This window comes from Macrotis lagotis, chromosome 2 (genome assembly GCF_037893015.1).
Source record: "Macrotis lagotis isolate mMagLag1 chromosome 2, bilby.v1.9.chrom.fasta, whole genome shotgun sequence".
Taxonomy (NCBI): Eukaryota; Metazoa; Chordata; class Mammalia; order Peramelemorphia; family Peramelidae; genus Macrotis; species Macrotis lagotis.
In genome coordinates, this window is record NC_133659.1 from 223,303,340 (window position 1) to 223,323,328 (window position 19,989).

At 35.0% G+C, this 19,989-nt stretch overlaps 1 protein-coding gene and 1 long non-coding RNA gene across 10 annotated transcripts in view; one reads left to right on the forward strand and one right to left on the reverse strand.

The window, feature by feature from the left end:
- Nucleotides 1-19,989, reverse strand: part of RPTOR (regulatory associated protein of MTOR complex 1) — a 552,432-nt gene that overhangs the window by 225,454 nt on the left and 306,989 nt on the right. For all 8 annotated transcript variants that reach the window (XM_074224960.1, XM_074224956.1, XM_074224957.1 and 5 more), the window contains exons 8-9: nucleotides 11,050-11,150; nucleotides 10,447-10,591 (exon numbers count right to left, since the gene is read on the reverse strand). In XM_074224960.1, coding sequence (XP_074081061.1) covers nucleotides 10,447-10,591; nucleotides 11,050-11,150 — 246 coding nt within the window. The remainder of the gene's footprint in view (nucleotides 1-10,446; nucleotides 10,592-11,049; nucleotides 11,151-19,989) is intronic.
- LOC141514278 (uncharacterized) overlaps nucleotides 1-19,989 on the forward strand; it is a 43,262-nt gene that overhangs the window by 22,016 nt on the left and 1,257 nt on the right. Inside the window, exon 4 of one of the 2 annotated variants that reach the window (XR_012475980.1) lies at nucleotides 7,078-7,552. The exons of the other annotated variant lie outside the window; for it this stretch is intronic. This is a non-coding gene — a long non-coding RNA (uncharacterized LOC141514278). Of the gene's footprint in view, nucleotides 1-7,077; nucleotides 7,553-19,989 lie in introns of those variants that run through there. 2 annotated transcript variants of the gene reach the window in all.

Here is a 19,989-nt window from a genome sequence, read left to right on the forward strand (position 1 = left end):
ATACATTCACTTTTTAGAAATTTCTCTTATATTTTTCTTTCCTATCTCATGGTTTTCTTTCTTTTCCCTTAGTCCTAATTCCCCATACAGAAAATGACTAATCTGTAAACATGTATATGTACAATGTTTGCCTGACTTTGCCATTGGGTGGGGGGAGGAGTGGGAAGGGGAGGGTGGAAGGAAATTATGTAATATGCATATGCATATGGATGAATGTTGAAAACCTTTCATAACATGTAATTGGAAATATAAAATAAAATATCAATTTTGAAAAAAATATGACCTAGAAGCATGGGAGAAAGAGTTGTAGGAAAAGCAAATAGAAAGGGAATATTTTTTCCATATCTCAAAAAGGCTAAAGGGGAGATGCTGATCTGGTACTTCGGGAATGAAAAGAGATAAATGGAATTTAGTTGCTCTAATTCTGTAAGGATTAGACATTAAGAGCCAGTTAGAAGTTGTCAGAGTTTCTGAAGAGGCTCTTTTGAGTCAAATGGACTGGTTTGGGGTCCTAAGAAAAAGTGATTTGTCACTTTAACATTAACTACTTTTGAGCTAACTTGTCTTTAATACTATCCAAAGGAAGGGATGGTAGGGGGTGATTGGTGGCAAAGGATATAAACAATAAACATTGACCAGTCGCCAGGAGTCCCTAGGACAACAAAAAGATAGCAACAGAGTAAAATTAAGAGATTTATATAAAAAATATACAAGGAGAAGAGAACATAAATAATTTGTGGTAGAAGAAAATTCCTGAAATACCATGCATGAAACCTCATAATACCCTGCTTACAGGTTAATCACTATTTTTATAGTTGATTAAACTACAGAACAGGAAGGTACATAAAGAGAAGATGTGAGGAAGAAAACATAGGAGAACATATTATATACTATGATCAAGTTCATGGTAAATAAGAAAATGACAAAGTTTTGAAGAGTCACAGAGAAAAAAAATTAAGGTATTTTAATATGAGGAAGGCACTAAAATAGAAAAACATACAGGTGACATTACCACAAAAGGGGCAACAAAGATTTCAGAAATTGCTGATCCACACACATGCTTTTTGAGTTTCAATAAAATATTTATGAGAAAGATCTACACATATATTCAGGGTAACCTTGATGAAGATTTGACAAGAGTAGAGCAGCTTCGGCTGATCATTTTCCATTGCAAACCACATCTTCACAGTAACAACTATATGAGGGGATTAGAAAATAAAAGATCCTGCTGCCTACTGATCATTAATTACAAAAGAACATAAAACCTGTGATACTAAATGGTAGACAAAAGGGCTCTCTTTCATCAAACCTTCTCCCATATATTTGTTAAAATCGACACATAATTCCTTGACAAATGCTATCAGAATTAACATTTGTTAGTGGCATTAATTATCAATTTTAAGCAAGACAGTATAACAGGCAGGCATGGCACATGTATTTCTTTATGTCAGGGAGGATATGCTACATATTTTCTACACATAAGAAAAATGTGATATGATGAAATTCACCAGTTGATTCTTTTTTGTATTACCTTTTTGTTTTGTTTATTTGTTTTTGTTTCAAGAAAGATTTATTTTGGTCACTTACTTTCAGAGCTAGAGTCAAAGTTTGAGGAGGAATCTAGGTTCTTATCACACTTCAGGTTATGCTTCTCAAACAGGTATGTGCCCAACTCACTGAATGTTTCAGCAATTTTATCTCCTTTCCTAGGAAGTGGTTCCACAAGAATAAAGAGATGTGAGTTCACAGTCTGGAAATCAGGGCATCCTGTTCTAGCTTATTCCAGTCAGAATTTTCTGAAGGATACCAGTCAGGTATCCATGCTGCAACCCCATTCATCTTGGGTAGTGTTTTGCATAGTCCTGAGGAAGATTCCATGTAGGTTTTGGAGCAATAGAAGGCACTAAGCACCCTCATGCATTTTCTTTAACAGTTACTGCCAAAAGGGTTAGATCATCTGGGGCAAGATAGAAAATCAGGGACAGATAAGGAAAGGTTTATAGCTAGAAACTGACTAGGTGGTAAGCATATGCTTACATCTTTCTGGTCAATCAGGGAGTAAGAGGGATGAATTTTTTTTACATAGAAAAGTCACAAATTTATTCTGATCAGTTTTTAAATGTAAAATAAAAAATGTATCTAAATTCAGTTCAATAAACATTAAATCTTTGTTTGTAAAACACTGAAGAAGGCCTTGGTGGAAATATGAAGTCCCTATGCTCAATGAATTTACAAGCTTGTTGCTGTTTGTTGTTCAGCTTTGCCTGAAGTCTTAGCAAAGATAAAGGAGTGGTCTGAGATTTCTTTTTCCAGATAATTTTACAGATGAGGAACCTGAGGCAAAGAGGTTTAAGTGACCTTGGCACACAGCTAGTAAGTGTTGGAGACAGAATCTGAACTCAGGTCTTCCTAACTCATAGCCTGGTGCTATATCTACTGTACCACCTAGATCCAAGTGTTAGAGCTAGTTAAGGAAAAGATTCTAGATGAAGTAGCTGCAAGAGTGGTCTAAGAATGAATCTCTTTAACAATGCTTTTCAACAAAAGGCTATGCTAGCTGATGTGGCATAGTCTTTCAGCTTTTGTAGCAAGGAAGGAAGACTCACTAATTGTAATTTTTAGGGCATCATCTGGAATGTATCTTACATTTATGAGAGTCCTGCTGCCATGTGGGGACTCTCTGTCAAGGCAGATTGCACACTTTGGCCAAAAGAGCAATGCAACATTGTGTTTTCACCACCAAAATTTCAAGTGAATCTAGTACATCCAAGAATATTTGTCACTATTTGATCTTTATAATCTTTATAATGTTTTAAAAGGGAACAAAAATGTACCAAATGAATTCAAGACTCTGGTATTTCTTTTCATTACATACCAAATCCTTGTTTTGTGATTCTTAAGTATTTAATACTGATATTAAAAGTGATTTTCTAACACAATGCTTTTAAAGAATCTCTTCACAATGTAAGACTGTGCCTTCATTACAAACAGGAAGGGGAATGTTGTATAGAATGTCAGAGTGTTAATTTTATCAAACTACTTCTGTCTTTCCCTTACCCTCACTGTATGTTTTTAAAAAAGGGAAGGCTCTCTTGAAAGGAGAAAAAGGCAATGGCAAATACTTTTTTTAAAGGGAAAAACAATCTTCATAATGGTTTGGGAATTCTCTTTTTTATTTGTTAACATTTTATTTGTTTTCTAAATATAGATAATAGTAATATCTAGCTATCATATTTTGTAAGGTTTGTAAGGTTCCTTCCCTCCCTCTACCACCCACAGAGGGTTGTCTGATAGTCTTTACATTGTTTCCATGCTATACATTGATGTAAACTGAATGTGTTTTAAGAGTAAACATAACCCCCCCCAAGAAGATGAGAAATCTCAAGAATATATATAGAAAAAAAAATGTACTCAGTCTGTGTTCAGATTCTGTTTCTGGGGTGAGTTGCTTTCTTTATAAGTCCACCAGAGAAGATGCTTCTATATTTTACCCACAGTTGCCATTACTAGCTGTACCTTCCTTCTCACTCTCATTTATTCTAGTCTCTCTCTGCTTTCATCCTGTCCCTGTCCAAAGTGTGTTGAACCTGAGTACCCTCTCCCTCGATCTTCCCTCTCTTCTATCACCTATTACCCGCTTCCCTCCCCTCATTCCCCCTTATCCTATCCCTTTCTTCTCATTTTTTTCTAGAGTAAGATAGATTTTCTTACCCCATTAAATGTGTATGTTATTTCTCTGAGCCATTTCTGATGAGAATGAAGGCTCACTCATTCCCCCTTGCCTTCCCCCTTTCCACTCTAGTGAAGGACTCTTATGTGAAATTTCTTAGCTTCTTCTTCCATCTCCTTTCCCTTTCTCCCAGTACTTTTCTTATCACCCATTGACTCCATCTTTTTACTATATTATACCATTATATTCTGCTCCTTCCTATGTCCTGTCTATATATATGCTCCTTTTTTTTAAGGTTTTTGCAAAGCAATGAGGTTAAGTGGCTTGCCCAAGGCCACACAGCTAAGTAATTAAGTGTTTGGGGTCAGATTTGAACTCAGGTACTCTGACCTCCAGGACCAGTGCTCCATCCACTGCATCACCTAGTCGCCCTATATATGCTCCTAACAGCTCTTATAAATGAGAAAGTTCATATGAGTTATCAATATCTTCTTCCCATGGAGGAATACAAACAGTTAAATATCATTTAACTCACAGTCCTTCTCATCCACCCCCTCCACAATTTAACAGAATCCTATACTTGGAGATCAAACTTTCTGTTCAGGTCTGGTTGTTTCAGTTAGGAAAGTTTGAAAGTCCCCTGTTTCACTGAAAGTGCATATTTTCCCCTGAAAGAGGATGTTCAGTTTTGTTGGGTAGTTGATTCTCAGTTGTAAACCAAGATCTTTTGCCTTCTGGAATATCATATTCTAATCCCTATGAGCCCTTAATGTAGATGCTGCCAGATCCTGTGTAATTCTGACTATGGAGCCTCTGGAATTGAATTGTTTCTGGCAGCTTTTAGAATTTTCTTTTTGATTAGGGAGTTTTAGAATTTGGCTATAATATTCCTTGGAAGTTTTTCTTTTGGGATCTCTTTCAGGAGGTGACCGGTCAATTCTGTCGATTTCTATTTTACCCTCTGCTTCTAGGATCTCAGAGCCAATTTTGCTGTATTATTTCTTGAAAAATGAAGTCTAGGCTCTTTTCCTGGCTGTGGCTTTCAGATAGCCCAATAATTTTTAAATTATTTCTTCTGGATCTCTTTTCAAGGTTCGTTTTTTCCCCCCCAATGAGTTATTTCACATTTTCTTCTAATTTTTGCCTTTTTTTTGGAAGAGTTTTATTTCTTCCTGATTTCTTGCAAAGTCATCAGCTTCCTTTAGTTCCATTCTGCATTTGAAGGAGTTATTTCTTCAGAGAGCCTTTTTATCTCCTTTTCCAGCTGGCCAATTCTGCTTTATAAGGCATTCTTCTCCTCCTTTGCCTTTTGTTTTGCTTTTTCCATTAGGCCTAAACTGATTTTTAACACATTATTTTCTTCAGTATATTTTTGTATATCTTTCACCAAGCTGTTGATTTGGTTTTCATGATTTTTCTGCATTGGTCTCATTTCTACTCCCAATTTTTTCCTCCATCTCCCTTAATTGCTTTTCAAAGTCTTTTTCAAGCTCATCCATAGTCTCAGCCCATTTTCTATTTCTCTTGGAGGTTTTGATATGGAAGCTAAGATTTTGTCATCATTTGAGTATGTGTTTTGATCTTCCATGGGACTAAAGTAATTCTTTATGGCTATATTCTTCTTTTTCTGTTGTTTCCTCATTTCCTCAGCCCAAGACTAATTTACAGCACTTCCAAGTCTTTGGGGTTTTTTTTGGGGGTGGCACCCTGAGACCTTTATTCCTCCAAGGTCTTATGCTCTCTTGCCTGTATTTTGATCTGTAGATGGCCCCTATACTTCCCTTTGCCCTGGAGCTATAAGGAGGGATCCAGCTGGGTTACTTAGTATGGAAATCCAAACTGGATCTGAGTGTAGGCTAGCATCAGAGTTCCTACCCTGAGGGAGAGCAGAGAAATCTCTGCAGACTCCTCTTACTGTCTAGTCTCTCAGGGGGTACATGCTGCTTTCTCCAGATTTTCACTGTAGATTCTGCAGCCTGTGTTCCTCACTCCACACTCATTCTGGTGTAGCAGAGTTCTCTCCCAGACCCTTCAAGCTGTTTTCAGTTATCTCTGAGCTGGGCTGGATTGGGATGCACTACACTGCACTTTGCTGTGGCAGCAGCTTTTTTTCCAACCCCTGGTCCTGGTGAAACACACCTTTCCCACAGAACTTCTAAGTTATCTTGGACTGGGAAAATGTATCACTCAGTCTTTCTGTGGGTTCTGCCCTTCTAAATTTTGTCTAGTCATCATTTGTTGGCTATTTGGAATTTGGGGGGGAAGGAGTTCCCAGGAAATGCTGCCTTCATGCTGCCATCTTGAGTCTGCCCTGGGAATCCTTTTTAAGTTGATCTTCAAAATTATTTTTTCCTAAATCTGTTGCCAAGATTCTAGTATAATTGAGGTAATTTTATTGTTTTTTTTTGACTCACTTCATTTTATTAATATATTTTTTAAAAGATACTTTTTCGTAAAGAGAAAATTTTTAATTTCACTAATTAGCCAATAAGAATTGATTTCTTCATGATACCTAATCCCCCTACAAATGCAGGGCTTTTTGGATATGTAATATCTGTTTTTTCCAAGACTTCCATTTAGTATTTAGAATAGTTTCTTGAATTTCCTAAGTTATTTACATTTTAAGCTATTATTTTCCTCAAGATTGAATGATTGAAAATAGTTTCCTTTATTTTAAGTGAGTTTCCTCTATTTTAAGTGAATTATCATAATAATAAATGGGTCAAAAGTTTAATATTCAAACTATGCAAAATGAAAATAATTCAGATCAGGTAATTGCCCACTGGCAACACAGAAGTAAAATTTTTGTTGAGCGGATATTACTATACGAAGGATTTTTTTATCAGAGCAATTTTCATGACTTGGTTTCACAGTAATAATGCTTAATTAATCTAGATACAAGGAATCCTCTACAGCAAATAAGACAGAACAAATCACTTATTTTTCCAGGCTCAGTTCATATGATCTGTAATTCTGGATAACAGGACAACATTTTTCAAAACACATTACTGTGTTACCATCAAAAAGAATTTCTATTTCAGTTCTATATACACCATATTTTAACTACCCCTTAAATTTTCAAATCACTGAACAAAACAAATTAAAACACCAACAACAAAACAAAAGAAGTAAGGGTTTAGAGGTTGAAAATTGTGGGGATGAAACTATATTTTCATATCCTATATTTACCTAGAGATAAAAGAATACTTGTTTTCATGTGATGACTCATGGGAAAATTCTTAATAATTTTAGTATAATCAGGTCCTTATAAACAAAATTCCACTTCCAAGGAAAATGAAAGAATTTTAAAAACTCCAAAAATTTCTTATATTGGAATTTTACCTGTACTGTAATTGTAAGTTCAGTATGTAATTACTTACCCTAACAGATCTTAATGTCATTGACAGATCTAAATAAGGACGTACAACAAACTCTGCACAACCAACTAGAAAGAAAATAAGCTCATTTGGAAGAGAAAAAGAATTTTGAGTTTTGGAATAGACAGTGTCAGTGTAAGCCAAGATTGTGAAACCTTACAGCTGGATGATTTCATTCTTTTCTTCCTAGTCCCTGAGAAAGACAACAGTAATTCAATGAAAGACCAACCAGTAATTCCCAGAAAGGAAAGTTAAGCCATAGCTTGTTACAGGGCAGTGGGTTGCAACTGCTGAATCAGTAAAGTATATTTAAATCTTCAGCGTAGAAAGGAGCCCAAGAGGACAACAAATCAACTTGCAGAAGCTGAGAAATAAAGAAATAGGAAAATCTCAATCATAATTTTATGACTATTATAAAAGTAATTCCAAGTCCCTTGGCATATGCATATGATCACTTTCCAAAATTTATTTTAACCATTGCAAATTTTCATGTAATCCCATGTACTTCAGAAACAAAAAAGTAAATAAAAATGAAGATTTATACTATCATTATTGATGCTATGCTATGCTAAATTCTCATGCTAAAATTCTATATTCCTATTCTAAGTGTGAAAGGCACAGATAGGGAATTTTATTACATGACTTATAATCTAAATTCTTGACTTCAAATAAATCAGAGTAGCACTAAAAAAGTCCTGGAATTAGGAAAAAGGAAAAAATAGGAAAAAATAATTTCTCATAATAAAAAAAAATAAGTCTCTTAGCCTATCTATAGCAATGACTTTTTTCCCATTTGCTAGCACTGTCAATTTGATGTCAATCAATCTTATTCTCTCTGAACTTTATATTCTCCCTGGCTCAACTAATTAAGAGATACTTTCTATTCCTGCCTTTTCTCATTTTCACAATAGCCTATTCTTTTGATTTGGCAGAAGAATTTATGCATTCAAGGAAAATATGAAGTTAAAAACAACACATTAAATGTCCAAAGTTTGAAAACTGAGGACAGAATGATGCCATTTCTCTCATATTTTTAGTAACTAATAGTTAAATTCAACTATCTATATCTTTTATTCATTTGTTCTCCATTAGCCAACATAACTCCTGAAATCTTCAATCCAAGCTTCCTTCTTGCTCAGAGGTAGTCAGTTGGTATGATTATTTTCTTTCAATTAACTAGTTTTCAGTACTGACAAAGACTGGTCTCCAACACACTAGCAACTGCTCCCTGGAGGACTCACAACAGATAAGATTATTCTTTTATGCAACCAGGCTGGTTTGAGGTTGCTCTATTCACTAGTTTCTGATAAAAACATTAGAATTACATTTTTCTATTCCCTGGGAATTAAAAAAACACCACATTCTACACATTGTCACAATAACCACATTTTATTCCTTTATTTAAAGGATAACAGAAAATTAAATGAAAGGAAATGATCAATAGTTCCAGTTCTACTAAGGTAACCACCATTTTTTCCATTTGCCTGTGTGGTAAATCAACTTCAGTGTCATCCTCAACTCCTAATTCTCATTCTATATTTGTTTTCAGTATGTTTCCAAATATTAGTGATACTATTCTATAATATTTGTCCCCTTCTCTTCACTCATATGGTTGCCACCTTTGTTCAAGCCTTCATCACCTCTCCTCTGGATTACTGCAACAGCCTCTAAATTGGCCTTCCTGCCAAGAGTCTCTTCCCAGATCAACTTTCTCACAACAACTAAAGCAATTTTCCTAAAGTACATGACCATGTTACTCACCTTACATCACACTGGCTCCCTATCACCTCTAAGATCAAACATAAATTTCTTCATTTAATATGTAAAGCTCTTATAAACTTATGATATACCATTTCTCCCTTTACATTCTATGATTCAACCATATTAGCCATTGTGCAGTTTCTTACACATGACAAATTCATCTTCTCTCTATATGACTTTGCACAAACCCTCCTTCGTAATGTAATACATTCACTCCTCAATTCTGTTGAGGGGAATTCCGAGATTCCTTCCAAACTAAGCTCAAACTATTCTATTATAATATTCTATTATTACCAAGGTTATTTTGTATCTTCTTTCTTTGCAATTTATAGCTCTATAGCTATTTATCTTCTTTCTGTAATCCCAATAAGAATGGAAGCTTCAAGAGGACATGGCAATTATCCATAAGTTAAACAATGCCTGTCACATAGAAGATACTTTTAAAAGTCAGATGATTGATTAGTTTTCCATTTTGATTAAATATTAAATCATTCTTCTATGTTGAATATAGATATAATAGTCTGGGTCACCTCTTTGTTTCTACATCATATTGTTCTGGATGAGGGATCTTTCCTTTTCTTTTTTTTTTTTAGGTTTTTGCAAGGCAAACGGGGTTAAGTGGCTTGCCCAAGGCCACACAGCTAGGTAATTATTAAGTGTCTGAGACCGGATTTGAACCCAGGTACTCCTGACTCCAAAGCTGGTGCTTTATCTACTACGCTACCTAGCCACACCTGGATGAGGGATCTTAATAAGAGAGACTGTTCCAGCTTTTGTTTAGTGTTCAGCATGGGGCATGTTACATGTGATGGCTCAGAAGACCACAATCATATACAAGAATTTTTTGGTTCTCCATCTGTGAATTTCATGCAGTAAAGTTTAAATAGCCACATCACTTTTCACTACTACACAAAGTTCTTCTGCTCTGCCTTTTACTCACTAAAAGGTGAGGTATTTTCAGGGAATGTAATTAATTTTACTATATTAAGTTAAAACTATTACCCCAAAATTTATCAGATTCCAAAATCAACATATATGATCTGTACTGTTTCAGATATATGTGCTGTCAAGATAATTTTTTCATTGATCAGTATTTAAGTTCAGAATAGAACTCGGTAGACAAACTATGCAAAAGGTTTTGCTGAGGGCCAGATGTCAAGAACAAAAATGTTTCCCAACCCCAGTTCTGCCATCCTCAAGAATTCATTTTCAGAAGGCCTAGTTCTTTTCTGGAGTATGGAAGAATCCTTAGGATGAAGCTCTGAGTTTGTTCAGTCTCTAAGCACAAATATAGAAGGTAGTTCCTGGTCACCTTTATGAACATATTCTAAGGGTCTCTAAAAGTGTCATCTAAATTTTCTCATATTTTCAAATCAAAGCAATGTAATTTCAGAAATTCAAAGATCAATGGGGGCAGCTAGGTGGCATAGCAGATAAAGCATTGACCCTGGAGTCAGGAGTACCTGGGTTCAAATCCGGTGTCTGACACTTAATAATTACCTAGCTGTGTGGCCTTGGGCAAGCCACTTAACCCTGTTTGCCTTGCAAAAACCAAAAAAAAAAAAAAAAAAAAAAAAAATTCAAAGATCAGTGACAGTAATTCAAAAAGCAAAAGATGTTCAGCTGTTGGAGACTTACCACATTGCATGCATATATGTAGGAGGTAGGCGTGGACTGCTGACTGGGGTACAATTATATGATCTCATGATCCTTTCTGCCAATAGAAAGTTACGAAATAGACTTGCCACCAAGAGGTCCTGTCTGAAAAGCTTTTGGAAAAGATCTGGAGACAAATGAAAGAAGAAAGTATAGTGCTATTTTAGTGAAAAACACCATTCAAAATCAGACACACACACACACACACACACACACACACACACACACACACACACCTCTTCAACCCAGAATTGAATAAGCAAGTTGAAACTAAAATACATATTTATGATTTCCTAGAAAGGGGCAAAGAAGACAAAGCACAATTCTGGCTGAATACACCAGAAGACAGATTAAGAGGAAAATGCATTCTGCAAATATCCTAGACATGTATACATCCTACCTTCCAGCTGTGTCTGACACATCATTAGATAATAGCATGTGCTTCCTACTTGACTTCTCTTGGGACCAAATATGAACTCTAAATGTCTTGTGTCCCTTCCACCCTTCCCATAAAACTATCCTCAAAGTTAACATTGCACATTCTTTATCTACTAGAGAGAACAGAATATTCCCTGATAACCTTACCCCTGGGCAGTACATTCCAAGCAATGGTATCTGTGATTGCAGTGAAGATCCAGTTCAGTTCTCCCAAAGGAGTCCTCCTGTCATTGAGCCTGCCAGGAATCCTATAAAATATATGACATTTTTATTAACACAAGTTGGGGATTTGGGGGGAAAGCAGAGAGAACATCCTATATTAGAGTTCAAACAACAGATTCAGCACCCATTATTTGAGGTTTAGACCTTCTATTCTAGTCATCCCATTTCATAAACATCCAGGAAAACTAACTTGCTCAAGGTCACACAAACAGTAAACCTCAGAGATAGATTTTAAATACAGGCCATCTGATACTTTGATTCTTTGGAAGATCTTAGTATAGTCTTATTTTCCTTATGTTTTCTGTTGTCTTGTTGTGAAATTCATACAACTGTTGCTTCTGAAGAAAATAACTAAATATAAATCTAGAGTTCACCAACTCAATACTTATTTTTTGGTCTTCTCTCCTGTTGTTCCTTCCTCACTGCCTCAATGACAAGTCAAATCTTAAAAAATGACAAATGCCTTTAGACAAAAACTGCACAAAAAGATGGCTATGACCTCATAGTTGATTGATTTGGTTACACTTGCAAACTAAAGAATTCAGATCACTAATGAATGTGGATGCAAAAATTTTAAATAAAATATTAGCAAAGCAATTACAGTCAAGTTTTCACTACAATAATATACTATGATCAAGCAGGTTTTATACCAGGAATACAGGATTGGTTCAATATTAGGAAAACTATCAGCATAATTGACCATATCAATAACAAATCTAACAGAAATCATATAATTATCTCAAAGGATACTGAAAAAGCTTTTGACAAAATACAGCACCCATTCCTACTAAAAACACTAGAGAGCATAGGAATAAATGGAATGCTCCTTAAAATGAAAAGCAGTATCTATTTGAAACCATCAACAAGCATTATATATAATGGGGAAAAGCTTAGAAGCAGTCCCAGGAGTGAAACAAGGATGTCTGTTATCAACACTATTATTCAATACTGTATCATTGAGGCTGGATTTGAGTAATGGGGTGCTGTGCTAAGTCAGGACAGGAGTTCGAATCTGTCCTCAGACAAATGACACTCTGTGTGGTTCCAGGCAAGTTACTTAACCTTAACTGCTTTCCATCCAGAGCCATCACCAATCATGCTGATTCATATCTGGCCATTAGACCCAGATGGCTCTGGAGGAGAAAGTGAGGTTGGTGACTTAGCACAGCCCCCCCTCACTAAAATCCAGTTCACATGCTTGTCATGGCAGCATCATCTCCCTGATGTCATGGTTTTTTCAAGAATGAAGGACAAATATTATTAGAAAAGTTAGCTTTAGCAATAAGAGAAGAAAGAGAAATCGAAGGAATCAGAATCAGTAATGAAGAAACAAAACTCATTCTTTGAAGATAATATAATGGTATACTACAGAACCCTAGAAAATCATCTTTAAAAAAAAACTACTGGAAACAATCAGCAACTTTAGTAAAGTCTCAGGATATAAAAGAAACCCAAATAAATCTCAGCATTTCTACATATTACTAACAAGATACAGTAATAAGATAGAAAGAGAAATCCCATTTAAAATAACTTCAGATAACATAAGATACTTGGGAGTCTATCAGCCAAGGCAGGTCCAAAAACTTTATGAAATCAACTATAAAACACTTATCACAAAAATGAAATCATATCTAAATAACTGAGCAAATATCAATTGCTCATGGGTAGGCCAAGGTAATAAAAATGACAATTCTACCTAAATTAAATTACTTATTTAGTACCACACCAATCAAACTTCCAAAAAAATTACTTTAGTGAGCTAGAAAAAATAGTAAATTCATAAGAAGGAACAAAAGGTCAAGAATATCAAGGGAATTAATGAGAAAAAATGCAAAAGAAGGTAGTCTAACCTTACCATATCTAAAATTATATTACAAAGCATCAGTCATCAAGGCTGTTTGGTGGATCAGTTGAATAAATTAAAAAAGAGACAAAAGAGACAGCAATAAAATAATAATCTATTGTTTCATAAACCCAAAGATTCCAGCTTCTGGGATAAGACCTCACTCTTCAGTTAAAAACTGCTGGGAAAGGGCAGCTAGGTGGCACAGCTCTGTAGTCAGGAGAACCTGAGATCAAATCTGGCCTCAGACACTTAATAATTACCTAGCTGTGTGGCCTTGGGCAAGCCACTTTAACCCCATTTGCCTTGCAAAATACTAAAAAAAAAAAAAAAAAAAAAAAAAAAAAACCAACTACCGGGAAATTGGAAGATAGTATGGCAAAAACTAGAAACAGACCGACATCTCATACCCCATACCAAGATAAGGTTGAAATGGTTGCAGGATTTAGACATAAAAGATAATATTATAAGCCAATCAGGAGAACAAGGAATAGTTTGCCACCTGTCAGATCTAAGGAAGGGGGAATAGTTTATGAACAAAGAGATAGAAAACACTATAAAACAAACTGGATAATTTTGATTACATTAAATTAAAAAAGGTTTTGCACAAATAAAGCCACCGTAACCAAGATTAAAAGGAATGTATTAAGCTGTGAAATAATTTTTACAACTAGTATTTCTGACAAAGGACTCATCTCTAAAATATACAGGGGACTGAGTCAAATTTATAATAAAAAAAGTCATTCCCCAATTGATAAATGGTCAAAGAATATGGAAAGACAATTCTTGGATATAGAAATCAAAGCTATTTATAGTCAAATTAAAAATTGCTCTAATCATTACTGAATAGAGAAATGCAAATTAAAACATCTCTGAGGTACCACCTCACTCCTCTCAGGTTGGCCAATATAACTAGAAAGTATAATGATCTATGTTGGAGGGGATGTGGGAAAACTGGGACACTAATGCATTGTTGGTAGAATTGTGAACTATTCCAACCTTTCTGGAGAGCAATTTGGAATTATGCCCAAGGGGCAATAAAAATACCCTTTGATATAGCTATGACAGGGTCTGTATCCTAAATATCCTGAAGAGATCATGAAAAAGGGCAAAAATACCACATGTACAAAAATATTCATAGCTCTTTTTGTAGAGGCAAAGAATTGAAAAATGGGAGGATGCCTATCATTTGGGAATGGCTGAACAAATTGTGATATGTGTATTGTGATAGAACACTATTGTTCTATAAGAAATCATGAGGGATGGAATTTCAGAAAAGTCTGGAAAGACTTGCATGAATTGATGTTGAATGAAATGAGCAGAACCAGAACATTTTACACATTAACAACAACAGTGGGTAATGATTAACTTGTTCATTTCAGCAGTACAACAATAAAGGACAATTTTTAGAGACTTGTGATGGAAAATACCATCCACATCCAGAGAAGGAACTGTAGAGTTTAAATGAAGACTAAAGCTTATTTTATTCATTTTTTTAAAGTTGTCTTATGTTTTATATCAATTTGCTCTCTCTAATGTTTTCTTTATTCCTTTTGAATCTGATTTTTTTTCTCACCTGTTCAATATTGATCTTTGTTTAGCATGGTTACAAATATAAAACCTATATCAGATTGTTTTCTGTCAGAGAGAAGGGGGAGGGAAGGGAAGGAGGGGAAAAATTGTAAAATTCAAAACCTTGTAAAAACATGATTGGTAAAAATTACCATTGTATATAATTGGACAAACAAATGAAGTACTTATGAAAAAAAAAAAAAGAATTCAGATATCATCCAGGAGTGAAATGCAAAGCCATTTAATCTATTTCTCCAGTTTCACCAAAAGAGGGCCTTTTTTTATTCCTGCCAAGTGCCTAAATATCATACTTTACACTCTTTAGAGCTGAAAATGAGTTGCTTTTTTTACCTTTAACTGGGTTATCTAACTTAATTTTATCTAGCTCCTAGCAATAATGATTAACTTAAAATTTTTTTGATGTCTTCCCAATAAATATATCATATTATCCTTAAAGAAAAATCCTTTTCCCTTTCCAAATGAAATGGAACAATATCTAAAGTTTGACAGAAAATTCAAACTCCTAATAGCTTTATCCACCTTTTTGTTTTGTTTTAAAGGTAAAGTTTCACAGTGAATTAGTCCAGAGGCTGGAGAAGAGTATACCTATTACTTACAAGATGTAAAAGATTAAAAGTTTAATTTTACAGGACCTAGTTGAAGTAAATCATTAATGACAATGCCATTCCATGAATGTTCACAAGAGGGGATCATAAGAAAATGTCCCTATGAAACAAACATAGCATATGGGTTTTTATTCATTTGTTGGATATCCATTCCTTTTTTTAAGACACAGAATCTCTCCCATTTGCTTGGGGTGAGGGCTATCCAATCATGCTTAAAGAGGAAAAAAATGTCAGAAAGAAAATTATTAAAGATACAAAAATGGGTAATGTTTACAAGCAATACTGTTAGAAAGCAATACTGATAAAAATTTAAGAAATTTCTACATTTCTAATTTCTGAAATTAAAATGTGCTATGCTGATAGAGGTCTTGCAAATTTAGTCAACTTTAATTGTTCCTGTAATTGGTAAAGACTAGTAGCTTAAAAAACTATTTTACTTGGTTCTGGAATGTCTTGTATTTATACTTGAATGTTGATGTACCCACTGTTCTAGGAATTCTTATTTATTTATTTATTCATTGATTGATTCAATTTATTTGTTTATTTATTCATTCATTTATTTATTTATGTGCCTTTTGCAAGGCAAATGGGGTTAAGTGGCTTGCCCAAGGCCACACAGCTGGGTAATCATTACATTTCCTAGACCAGATTTGAACCCAGGTACTCCTGACTCCAGGGCCGGTGGTTTATTCACTGCGCCATCTGGCCTCCCCTGTTCTAGGAATTCTTAAACTTAAAACTTTGGTCTAATTCTAAATCTGTTCTCCCTTTAATCTGGAGTTCTAAAATCAAAACACTTTCTTTCAAGGCTGCTAGATGGCGCAGTGGATAGAGCACCGGCCCTGGATCAGGAGGACTTACTTTCAAATTTGACCTCAGACACTTAATGATTACCTAGCTGTGTGACCTTAGGCAAGTCACTTAACCCCATTTGCCTTTGCAAAAAAAAAAAAACCCAACACTTTCTTTCACTGAAACTATCTTCTCTAGATTCTTTTACTTCTCTACTTTACTGGATTTTCATCTACTAACCGTAAAAATCCCACAAACCCCTATCCTGAGCCCTCTTTCTTATATCCTATGTTACTTGATGATCTCATCAACTCCCATGGATTCAAATATTTCTGTGATGAGGCCTAGTTCCACTATATAAAATAACAGATCTACTATCCTGAACCCTAGTTTCTCTTCTATTTTTCAATCCCACACCACGAACTGCATGTCAGACATTTTGAAATGAATGCTGCCCTGGCACCTCAAATTTAACAAGTTAAAAACAATATCTTTTCCCCTAAATCTTTTCCTTTTCTCCACTCACACTGCCAAAACATCATTCTATGATTTTTGTTGGATGTTTTTCTAATTGTTTATTTGTGTGAAAAGTTTCCCCCCCCCAGCATCACCACAAATTAGAACAAAAAGACAGTTGTTAAACATTTGTCAGCACACCACTATTACAGAGAACAAGCTAACTTGAAAAAGTGATATTTTATAACAGATCACATCTTCACTATTACACATTTAACTGAAAGAAACAGAGAATCTAAGATTCTTCTAGTTATTGTCTACTGATTACAGAAAACTTTTGATTCAGTGGAGCAGAATGAATCTTTATGAATTCATTTACAATCAAGGTGTCACTTCAACCAAGTGTAAAATCATTTTTCAATGATTCTCAGATAATAAATATAAAGTAGAAATTCTTGTGTCACTAGTTATTATGATGGGCAAGATTCAGTGAAGGCTACAAGTTTAAGGAGTCATTATGACTGGTGAGATCCTCTTGATAATACTGTTTACAAAATAAATTGTGTTGATTACATCAAGCCCCATACTTCCTCTTTTTATTTTTTTATATTTTCTGCATTTTTTAACCTTTTTTTACCCCATTGACATTCAGAAGCTAGTCAACATTTATTTCCAAAACCCTGACTTTCAAATTCTCTCCCTTCCTCCCACCCTACTCCCCAAATTGAGAAAGTAAAATGGGTAGAGGGAAGAGAATATTTCTGTATTCAGACACCTTTAGTTCTTTCTTTGGGGTAGACAGCATTCATTATCCTAAATCCATCTGAGCAATTGCTTCAGTATTCTATGCTTTTAAAACCACATCACACAAGCCTCCCTTGTTTGGATCTTGATAGCTTAGAGTGACTGCAAATAGCAATTGTTTTCAGTTCAAGTCAGAAACTCAGAGGATTTTCCTTCCCATCTCAGACCGATATTTTTGTGATGATAAACTAGGCCATATTTTACTCAATGCACCTAGCCCTGAGTACTGAGACCTGGGAAAGACCTTAATTTAAAAAGATCAAGGTCACCCATTGCATCTGAGGCTATCATCCAGCACCTTAATTTTAGTCTTGCCACTAGACTTTGATGACTTTGGACTGGTGATTGATTATTTAGAGCTAAAAAAGCTATATAGACAATAATAATGTACCTAGGATAAGAATCGGAATGGTTAAATGGGGAAAAAAATCTTTTTCAAATTTTTCTGATAAGGATTTGAGGTCTCAGTCAGTCTGTCTCCCTCCCTCCCTCCCTCCCTCCCCCTGTGTGTGTTTGTGTGTGTGTGTGTGTGTGTGTGTGTGTGTGTGTGTGTGTGTGTGTTAACAATAATCATTCTCTAATAGATGAATGCTCAAAGGATATGAACAAACAGTTCTTGAAAGAACTAAAAGTACTCAGGACCACATGAAAACCACTCCAAATCACTAATAAGAAAAGTGCAATGTAAAAATCACTAATAAGAAAAGTGCAATGTAAAACAACCCTGAGGTTTCACCCCACCTTCTGCAAATTGGAAAAAGAACTAAAAAACAACGGTCCATGTTAGAGGGGTTGTAAAAAGACAGGCATATTAATCTATTGTGGACAGAGCTGTGAAATACTACAACCATTTTGAAGAGCAATTTGAACTTATGCAAATGCATAAAAGAAGTCATTAATAAGAAAAGAGAGGCCCCATAAGACTCCACAATATTAACAGTAGCAAATTTTGTGATAGGCAAGAAATGGAAACAAAGTAAATGACTAAAGTAGATTAGGGAATGGCTAAACAAATTATGGTATATGAACATTATGGAATACTACTATGCCATAAGAAATGATAGGTGTGAACTTATATAAGAACTTATGAAGAGTGAAATAAGCAGAACCAAGAAAGCAATAAATACAATGACTTCAACAATAGAAATGGAAAGAATGACACACCAAAAAACTTAAAGTAAATGTAACAAAATTATAACCATCAAGTGGGACTCAAATGAAGAAATATGAAGGAATATCCCCAAACTACCCCTTAGTGGAAGTGAGAAATCTATAAGCATTATACATTGCATATGGTTTTGGACTATGGTGCTGATAAATTTACCCCTCTTTATATGTGTAGCCGCTGGCTACTTGAGTTCTGTTTTCCCTATGAGTACTCATTATTCAAACTGGGAAAGAACTGGTGGAAATAAGACAAAAATTTATTTAAAAGGTTACAAGACATAGGAAGGGCAAGAGAGAGAGAAAGAAAGAGAGAGAAAAAAGAACAGCCAAGCATCCTAGGCTGAACCATTGTCTGAAAAGACCGCCTGCCCTGAACTGGAGTCCAACTCAGGTTTTTATGTCTTGCTTCTCATCCTGAGGGGAAAAAGGTGAATTCCCTTCCCCTATACTAGGGTAAAGCCCAAGGAGATCAAGATACAAATTTTACATTAAAAAAAATGATACTTTAAGAATGGGGAGGGTTCCCATCCAAAAATGACAATTATTTCTGTTACAATCATAATTCTCTACTTCAAGTCAATTTACATCTCCACCCAAATTCTTTGTTACATTCAAATTCTCTTCATCTTTCCCAGCATCAACACCAAAACATCTCCACCCAAGTTCTATTTTCACAATTCTCTTTATCTTTCCCCTGCATCATATGTGTCATTTGGGTTGACTCTGAGAGGAGAAAGTAGGGTTTGCAAGGGATGGGGAGTGGGGGAGAGAATACATGGGATACAATGATCACATAAGAAATAGAAAATATACATGAAAACTTATTATGAAAAAAATTAAGCAAATATCTTTTATGGCAAGTTAAAGCAGCTTAGATGATATAATGGTTAAATTTAGAAATTAACTGTTCACTTCAAAGTGAGAAAAATGATTATAAAAACCAATGATTTGAGGAGATTCAGAATTTCCCCTTTTTTCTATAATCCTGATTTTTTTTAAAAGTTTGGTCTCTTGAAGAACATTGTGGATAATGAGATAGGACTATCTTTGTTGTTTACATCCCACTGTGGAAGTGGAGTGGCCACTATGTACTGTTTAGGCTTATGTGGGGCAAAAATCTTTTAAACAGACAGCTCAAAGCTGGGGGTGGTCTATATAGAAACAATTTCTCTGTCCAAAGGTGACATGATATCAATCATATCCCCTCACTGTAAGATTCTTTCTCTCACTGTTAAGCAATTAGAGTTGTTTATCTTTCCTCTTCCAAAAGAACATATAAACCCTTTGCCTGCAGTCATGACTGTCTTTAGTCTAAGAGAAATGGTCAAGTGACCCTTCTTTTATTAATGTTCTGGTCTTATTAATAAAGTGATTAAGTTACCCAGAAACTATGTTTCTCAAACCTTATTGCCACAAAAAAAAAAAAATTGGAGGGTGGAAAAACAAGAAAGAAAGAGGGACAGCAGATGGAAACTGCATTATCAACAAGAGGAGGAGCATTTATTGAATAACTGCTTTATGAAAGGCACTATACTAAATGCTGGGAATACAAAGATCAATATATTTAAAATAGAATACTGAGAAATACTAAAGAAAGGATTTATA